The 8,608-nt window shown below is 51.2% G+C and overlaps 1 protein-coding gene across 1 annotated transcript; it reads left to right on the top strand.

Moving 5' to 3' along the window:
- The first annotated feature begins 865 nt into the window (after positions 1–865).
- On the top strand, positions 866–6,416 carry GID4 (GID complex subunit 4 homolog). The gene is made up of 5 exons (XM_029084841.1): positions 866–919; positions 2,055–2,162; positions 2,902–3,003; positions 3,941–4,071; positions 5,588–6,416. Exons 1-5 carry the CDS (start codon positions 869–871, stop codon positions 5,649–5,651), a joined length of 456 nt encoding a protein of 151 aa, XP_028940674.1. The 5' UTR covers positions 866–868; the 3' UTR covers positions 5,652–6,416.
- The last annotated feature ends 2,192 nt before the right edge of the window (positions 6,417–8,608 follow it).

Raw genomic sequence — 8,608 nt, forward strand, 5'->3', positions numbered from 1 at the left:
ATTCTGTGATCACAGGTGGGGAAGATCCATCTCCTCACAGATGATGTTTGTACTTCCCCCGTATAACTCGCCTCTTGTTTTGAAAACTGATCAGGAGATGTCAGGGAAAAGCTTAGAAAATCTGATTTTGAAGGTGTTTGGAATAGATGCAGCCACCCGCCTGGTTCCTGCGCAGCAGAGGCAGCGAGGTGCAGCCCTGTAACTCCAAAAGGGTGGCATGAAAACATTAGATCTGGGAGAAAAGTCTCCTCCAAAATGTTTTGAGATGTTTCTGGCTTTGGCTTGTGCTGTGCCCAGGCTGGGGAGGAGGCAGAGAGTGCAGGTGGTGAGGTGTGGGTCAGGCATGTTAAATAAGCAGCCAGAGAAGCTCAGAGCTCTGCTTTCTTCCTCTAACCTGAATGATCTCGATGAAATAAATGCCTTTTCCTCTTTTCTCTCACCTGAATGCCAGTTTGCTGGTAGCAGTTGACTGGGAAATATGGGGCTGGGGGTGATTCTGCCAGAGGTGGTGTCACTGGAGAAGATTGTGAGTCTGCTTCCTTCTGGATGGAGAGATGGGGTTTGCTCCCCATCAGAGACCCCTGGGCAGAGGGTGCTGCCTCAGTGTCACGGAGCTGGGAGCAGGTGGGGTGTTATCAGGTGTGGGATGTGGGGGCTGGCAGAGGTGAGCACCTGTAAATCATCTTTCTGAGTGGTTCCCAGCCAAGGGGAAGGGCTGCTGGTGTGAGTGTTGGGCACTCAGCTGGACAGTGTGTATGAACTGGAGCTGAAATTAGTCTTGGAGGGGTTAGAAACTGTTTTGGACCAAGTGGGTGCCTTGGTGTGTGTGCTTATGGTTGGACTTTGCACTCTTTTCTAGCATGTGGATATGGAGAACTCCTATCTCTGTGGATACTTGAAGATTAAAGGCCTTACAGAGGTGAGTGTTAACTGCAAAGCAGCAAGGAAAAGATGCTGGGTAAAGGCTTTTCTCTTTCCTGGTGGGGCAGGAGGAGCTGCCACCAGAAATAGGAAGTGGAAGGATTGAACATACAGTAAATTTGACCATGAAGGGGTTTAACAGCTTCAGTCTGTTGTTCTTGGCACGTCAAGCACATAGGACAGAGTCCTGAATGAGGGAAGCTCATCTGACCTGAAGTTGTAGGTTGGCCAGAGAAGCTGTGGCTGCTCCTCCCTGGAAGTGTTCAAGGCCAGGCTGGATGAGGCTTTGAGCAACCTGGTCTAGTGGAAGGTGTCCCTGCTGCTGGCAGGGGGGTTGGGACTGGATGAGCTTTAAGGTCCCTTCCAACCCAAACCAGTCTGTGATTCTGTGATATCCCTGGAGTCTGAGCAGGGAGCTGACCCTCAGTCAGCTTTGGACACTCTACCAGTGGTGATGTGCTGCTAAAAACTAAAATAGAAGCCAGGCCCCAGGCAGTCAGCTCTTTCCATCCTCCAGGATCTGCTCCCGGGGTGGGACAGCCGGGGAGATCTCCTCTCCCAGGGGCGACGCTTCCTCGGGCTGCAGCGCACCGCGTGCCTGTCGTTACATGGGAGCACTTGGAGAAGTTTTCTCTCCTCAGCTGAGCCTGCTCTTCCCTGCCCATGTTCTCCTGACTCGGTGCCAACGCAGAGCTGGTGGGCAGCACCTTCTCCCCTGGTCGGGTGGCTCAATCCAGCCCTGGGGCTTTGTAGGAATCACGCAGCAACCGCTGGGAATGCACCGGGGAGCTGTGCTGCCTCTAAACAGTCACTTGGGATCATCCAGCTGGGAGCTTCCCTGCCTTCCAGCTCTGACACAGCCTCTCCTGGTTTCCTGAAGCTCCTGGTTTCCTGAAGTGAACAGAGAGGCAGGGGGAGGCCGGGGTGGGAGGATGGAGGTTGTGTGTGCGCAGAGTCGGGCTCTGAGGAGCGGGGCAGGACGAGGCAGCGCGCTGAGGGACGGGAGCACCGGCCTTCCATTGCCCGCAGCTCTTGCTGTCAGATGCTGCTCTTTGCTGAGCGTCTCCTCTACCCGTGTTTGAGTTTCTATCTTGAAGTGACAAATCTTCTGACCTCTCCTTCTTCTCTCCTAGGAGTACCCAACTCTTACCACGTTCTTTGAAGGGGAAATAATCAGTAAAAAGCACCCTTTCTTAACGCGCAAGTGGGATGCTGATGAAGATGTGGATCGTAAACACTGGGTAAATAAATCTGGGGGGCAGATGTGGATCTGCTGCACTCCTGGCTGAGCAACTGATTTAGAGGTGAGGTGCAGCGTGTGCCCATGCAAGAGCTGTCAGAAAAGCCTGGAAAGCTCTTCTTTTTTGAGTGTCTCCCTCCTTCCCCCACTGGGATCTTTGCAGCTAGAGGTCCCTTCAGCAGGCTGCTGGCTGTGATGCAGGAGAAGGGACGGGGTGTCTCACTTTCCACTTGCTGGCCCTGGGGTTGGAAGGGAGCAGGAGCAATCCCCATCTCTTGACCTCCCCTAGGAGAGCACACTCCTCGTTTTGAAGGGTTATCACAAAGTGGGGAAGGAGAGAGGTGTCCCTCTGGTACAGACAGAGCTGCTGGTACCTGTGTCTCAGCCACCTGGGCCCCCAGCTTGGGGTCGGGTGTGGGTCAGGGCCACAGCAGCCAGCTGATTACCTCCCTGCCTTGACCTTTGCTGTTGTTTGATATTTATTGTGCTTCTGTCAAAATAACATCCTCTGGAAGTGTAGGAGCTTCTCCAGCTGGGCTGGGGATATCTGGCAGCCCTCTCTGTTCCTCTGTGCCAGTCCTGCGGGGTGTGTTTAGCACTGCTCCAAGGGAAGAGAAGCCCCTTTGGTGAGGAGATCCCACACCATAGCAGTTCTTACCTCCTAAACAGCAGCTGATACGACTGAGCTCTACTCCTGGAATAAGCATCCTGCTTTTCTTTCTTTTCTTTTCTCATTTCAGGGGAAGTTCCAGGCTTTTTACCAGTATGCAAAAACATTTAACTCTGATGACTTTGATTATGAAGATCTGAAAAATGGGGACTATGTCTTCATGAGGTGGAAGGTAAACTCTGCATGTCTCCTTCTCTGATGAGCTGCTTACCAGTGACTGACAGAGACTTGTGGTGCCTGAAAGCTTTTTCAGCTCTGCTGGTTTAGTGAAAGATCTCACCCTACCAACCTCGTCACCCACCATACTCGCAGATTCCAGTGTGGCTCCTGTCTAGCCAGCTCATTGCATTCTTAAGGGCTGCAGTCATGGCTAAAAACACAACAGGAAAATCTTGCTTCGTGATGCTCCAGAGGATGAAAGAATTGGTGTCTCTGGTGCCTGTCTGCACCTTCCTGTTCTTTAGCTGGATCAATTCCTCCCTCTTTACATGAGCCTTGTGCCACCACAGTGGGTGGAAATCACAGGATCACAGAATGGTTTGGGCTGGAAGGGACACTTAAAGATCATCAAGTTGAACCCCCCTGCAGTGAGCAGGGACATCTTCAACCAGATCAGGTTGCTCAGAGTCCTGTCCAGCCTGACCTTGAATGTTTCCAGGGATGGGGCTTCTACCACCTCTGGGCAACCTGGGCCAGGGTTTCACCACCCTCAGTGTAAAAAATTTCTTCTTTGTATCTAATTTACCCTGTTTCAGTTTAAAACCATGACCCCTTGTCCTGTCACTACAGACCCTGGTAAAAAGTCTCTCTCCATCTTTCTCATAAGCCCCCTCTAAGTATTGAAAGGCTGCAGTCAGGTCTCCTCAGAGCCTTTTCTTCATCACCAGGCAGCTCTGATTCCCGGGTTTGGAATTGGCTTTTGGTTTGTAGGGGGCAGAACTCAAACTGATCTCGTGCACTCTGTGAAACTGGTTCAGGGAATGAATGCCCAGCAAGGAGTGCCTTCGTGCACTTAATGGGTGCTGATACTCAGTTTGGGAGGGCAGATTGGGGTGGGAGGGGTAATACCTGACTGGCATTTTAAAATACAGTCTGTGTTCTGTGTGCAGGAACAGTTCCTAGTCCCAGATCACACTATCAAAGACATCAGCGGTGCTTCCTTTGCTGGTTTCTATTACATCTGCTTCCAGAAGTCAGCAGCATCTATAGAGGGCTATTACTACCATAGGAGTTCAGAATGGTAAGGAAGCTTCCTTCCTCCCGTGGGCTGAAGGGTGACTCCTCAAACCAAGCAGTGACTCCTCTGCTGCTTGTCTGCAGCCTTGGCAGTGTCCAGGCAGTGCTTCTCTGGGCTGGGAAGGAAGTTCAGGCTGGTGGCTGGACCTCGAGGCAGGAGGGAGGGTGTGTGTGTGTGTTGTGCTTGGGCAGAGCAGGCCAGCACAGCCCATAAAGTGCTGCCCTGCACAGCTGGGGGTAATGGGGCTGGCAGCGTGGTGCAGGGGAGAGAGGAGGTCTGGAGATGTGCTGTGGCCCAGAGAAATGATGGTCTGGTGTGTCAGTTGGTACCTTGGGAGCCAGACACCAGCTGTGGTTCACAGAAATCATAGAATCCCAGGATGGTTTGGGTTGGAAGGGACCTTAAAGCTCATCCAGTCCCAACCCCACTGCCAGCAGCAGGGACACCTTCCACTAGACCAGGTTGCTCAAAGCCTCATCCAGCCTGGCCTTCAACACTTCCAGGTAGGAGCAGCCACAGCTTCTCTGGGCAACCTGTTCCAGTGTCTGACCACCCTCACAGTGAAGAACTTCTTCCTAATATCTAATCTAAGCCTCCCCTCTTTCAGCTTAAACCCATTTCCCCTTGTTTTGTCATTAACTGCCCTTATGAAAAGTCCCTCCCCAACTTTCTTGTAGGTCCCAGGAGCCTGGTCTCCAATCCAAGTGCTTGTGGGACTTGCCTGCTCCTGCCCTCCTGTGAGGACAGGCAGCCTGGCCTCATGTGCTGGGCTGTGCTCCCTCAGTTTGGGCTTCTTCATACCTTGGCCCTCCAGAGGATGTTGGAGGGGCATTTGAGAGGGAGCTCGATGTTTTCTCACATATAACAGCTTGGCTGTTGCTCCCTTCAGGCAGAAATCTTCTTAGGCTGGTGCTTTGTAGTCCTGTGGTGTGTCTGTAAGACACGGGGAACAGTCAAAGTTAATTGGTTGGTTTCTTGTTAAAGCCACGTGAGAGGTAGGTGTGGAGAAAAAAGTGACTCTTTTCCCTCTGACAGCCTTGGATGTTTGTCATGTGGGGCAAGTGAATCCATAGGGTGGCTGGAAGCTCTCAGGGAGGGGGGAGGGAAGGTACCTGGGAGGCTTTCAGATGAATCCCCTGGAGCTAAGCTTTGAAAGACATGAGTGTAATTTGCAATTGTAGCCATCACTGTTTGAACATGAAAGTTGTTGAACTTCAAAAGGTGTCCAGAGACCACAGTCAGCCCCCCATGACCACAGCCAGCCCCCCCGACCACAGCCTGGCTCAGGTAGCTCAGAGGCACAGGAATGGAAATGAGGAACGATACTGAGTCCTCGCAGGGTTTTGACTCCAGGGGTGGGTGGGTGTTTGGTGCCTGAACACTCTGAGGCTGTGAAGGGGAGGAGAAGAGGCAGCCACTGGGGTGTCTGCCCTGTGACCTGCCGAGCTGGAGCTGTTGGCACTCAGGGAGTTCTGTTGCTCTGTGTAATCCTCTCCTCTGTCTTTTCCCTCTCTCCCAGGTATCAGTCATTGAATTTAACTCACGTTCCTGAGCACAGCGCTCCTATCTACGAATTCCGATGACAGCTGTCCAGAACTGATACCGCACAGGAACAAAGCGGGCAGGAGAGCATGGCCTGCCAGGAGAACTGTGTCCCTGTCCAAGCACGGGGAATGCACGCTTCTCTCCTGCCCCTCGGACTCGTGAGAGAGAGAGCCTGAATGTTAACCCACCCAGCCCAAGGAGCGTGGCTGCTGGAGCTTGATTCTCCCTCCTGTCGAGTGGCGATTTGATCTTTAATCTGGTTTTTAAGCTACCTTTAAATGCACTTTCTTATTGCACAGCTAGTTTCTCTATCACTGAATTTCCTCCTGGCTCTCCTCTGGAAGCTGTTTCTCAGTAGCTGGAATCAGTGGTCTTGTCTTCTGAGTAATAAGAAAATAGAAGCTCAGTGCTTATATTTTTCATTGTTACAACCTGACGTGGGTTGAAATCGCCAGGACTCAGGTTTGTTGCCCAGATTGCAACTCTTGTTGCCCAGATTGCCAGCTCTGATGCTCCCAGAGCCGGGTCCCGTGTGTGAGGCTCTGCTTGGCAGAGAGAGAGAGTCTGTTGGGGGAGTGTTGGCTGAGACAGGTGAGGCTTGAAAGAGTCTTTGCTTGGCGCTGGTTAACGAGGTTAGCCGGGGCTGCAGATCTTTCAGGAACACCAGCCCTTTGGAGCTGGGAGCTGTTCCAGTGTCTCGATAACACCACTGGGAATTCATTTGATGTACGGACTTCCAGGCTCTCAGTAAAGTGGATCTGAACTCTGCTTATAGGTGTATATTTGCTCTTTACTTAAGTTAAGGGTTAAAAAAAAAAAAGAGAAAAAAACCAGAAAAAAAACCCCTTTTATTAAAAAAAAAAAAAAGAAGTATTTTTATGGTTCCTTTTCCCAAGGACCCTGTTGCAAATGCACAAGTGCTCGATTACGTTTTCACATTGAAAACCGGGAATGTCTGCGTTAGGTTTTTTTTTTATATACATGTATGTACTCAGCTAACCACTTTGGGAAAGTAATCAAGAGTGCAAGCGTTGAGCAGCGTTGTGAGAACTACTCTGGGACTGTTCAACCTTTGTACTCGCTCTTCATGCTTCACCAACACCACTGCTTGATATCTTTTTACAAAGGGAAAAAAAAAAAAAGGAAAAAAGAAAAAAAGAAAAAAAAAACACAACAAAAAAGCCCCCCCAGTAGCTCTCCTCTGACTTTGAAATGTTTCAAGTGATATTTAAGGCTTGTGTGCCAAAGTGTGCGTGTACGCGCGTGTGGTTTGTTTTTGGGTTGGTTTTTTTTTTTAAGACATTTAAAAAGTTGGCTTCAGTTGTATATTTAATGTGACAGTCCCACCTGCGGGGCTTTTGTGAGAGTTTAGTTTGCGTTTTTTCTGGCTGGTTTTGGGTTTTTTTTAAAAAAAACAAACCCCTTAAACCAGGTTTGTGTCATGTGCTAACCGGGTGGGTGTCGGGAATGGATTTGCTGCCTGGGAGAGGAAAGCAAAGCAAAGCAAAGCCCTCTGTGTGCCTGGCACCAAGGTGGTTTGGGTTTTCTTTTTAACTCATTTTCTTTTGGCAGCCTGTCTGGTTTCTTGCAGCAGCTGAATTGCTAGTTTAAGCCTTAACAAAGAAAGTATTCAGGTCTCGGGGAGCCCGTTTCCTATATTCCCAGTCGGGATGGTGTGTGATGGGAGAAGCGGCCGGGCTGGTCTCGGGAGATGATGATGATGCGGAAAACACTCGCCTCGTGCGTGCTGCTCACCGCGGATGATTCCTTTTGTTCCCAGCACAGATGGAGAGAGTCTTGCTGACGGGAGGAGAGGGGAGACCTGCCCCTTCTGCAGCGTGGGAGCCCCTCTGTGCTGAAGGAAGCGTGTGCCGTTGTCCTGGCTGTTGCGGGTGGATTTGTAGAGTAGGGTGAAGGCGAGTGGGAGAGCGATCTGAGGCGCCAAGGGAGAGCAGAGCCCTTGGGAAGCAGATTCCTGTTTTATTCTGCTCCCCTTGGAGAAACTCATCCCCTTTGGCGGTGGAGAGAGGGGTTTCCTCATGTTCTGTGCTAGGAGAGTACTGGGTTTAGAGGTGAAAGCCGGTGGTGCTGCTGCTCTGCTGTGACCAAGCCTGGGGGTGAAGCCTCCTCCCAGGCGTGGGACCCCCACTCTGCAGCCCTCCGGAGCTGTCTGTGCAATATTGGTGTTGGTGCTGGTCTCCCTGCGCTCCCCAGGGCTCGGTGCCAGCGGGACACCCGGGTTTCTGGTGTGGTTTAGTTGAATTAACGCTGTGGTCGTTGGCAGAAGCTGGGTTAGGAAGGGGTCCTGGGGTTGTTTAATGTGTATAACTACCCCAAAACCTCTGAAGTTTTTCTCTGAGCTTGGATATGTTGTGAGAAGGGTGGGGAAGGAGCATCCTGCTCTATGCCTGTCTCCTTCCCAATCGTGAAGCCAATTCCGGCTGAAATCCAAAACTGCTGGGGCGATGCTGCCCCGTGGGACACGTGTGGTGGGTACAGAGCAGGTTCTAGAGCAGAGAGATTTACAAGGGTTGCTGGTGTTCGGAGCTTCCCTCCTCTAAAGCTGTCGTTTGGGGTTATTTTTATTCTTTCACTCGTTTTGATGAGCTGAGGAGAGGTGTTCGGTATGTCACGGTGTGGTGAGAGGGAACTGACCGGGGGAGGATCTGGGGTGTGGAGGTAAGACATGGGGATTTGGTCTTGGAAGAGGTTGCAATGTCTCTTTTCATCCGCGCCGGCTGCTGAAGGGGTGTGTGTACCTGTGTGCAGACAGAGCGGGGCTGGGAAGGTGTTTTACAGAGCGATCGACGTCCAAATTAAACATGAAATGTATTTACAGGGTCTGTGTCCGTGTCTGTTTGTCCACCAAAGGGTTTCTTGGGTTTGGTGAAGAGCTGTGCTTCATCTCCTCCCCGAGAGGGTTTCTCTGGGAACCCATTAAGCTGATGATTGCCTTGAAAATGCGGGATTTGGCCTTGAAAATGTGGGATTTGGC

The sequence above is a fragment of the Antrostomus carolinensis genome, unplaced genomic scaffold (genome assembly GCF_000700745.2).
Source record: "Antrostomus carolinensis isolate BGI_N321 unplaced genomic scaffold, ASM70074v2 scaffold44004, whole genome shotgun sequence".
Classification (NCBI taxonomy): domain Eukaryota; kingdom Metazoa; phylum Chordata; class Aves; order Caprimulgiformes; family Caprimulgidae; genus Antrostomus; species Antrostomus carolinensis.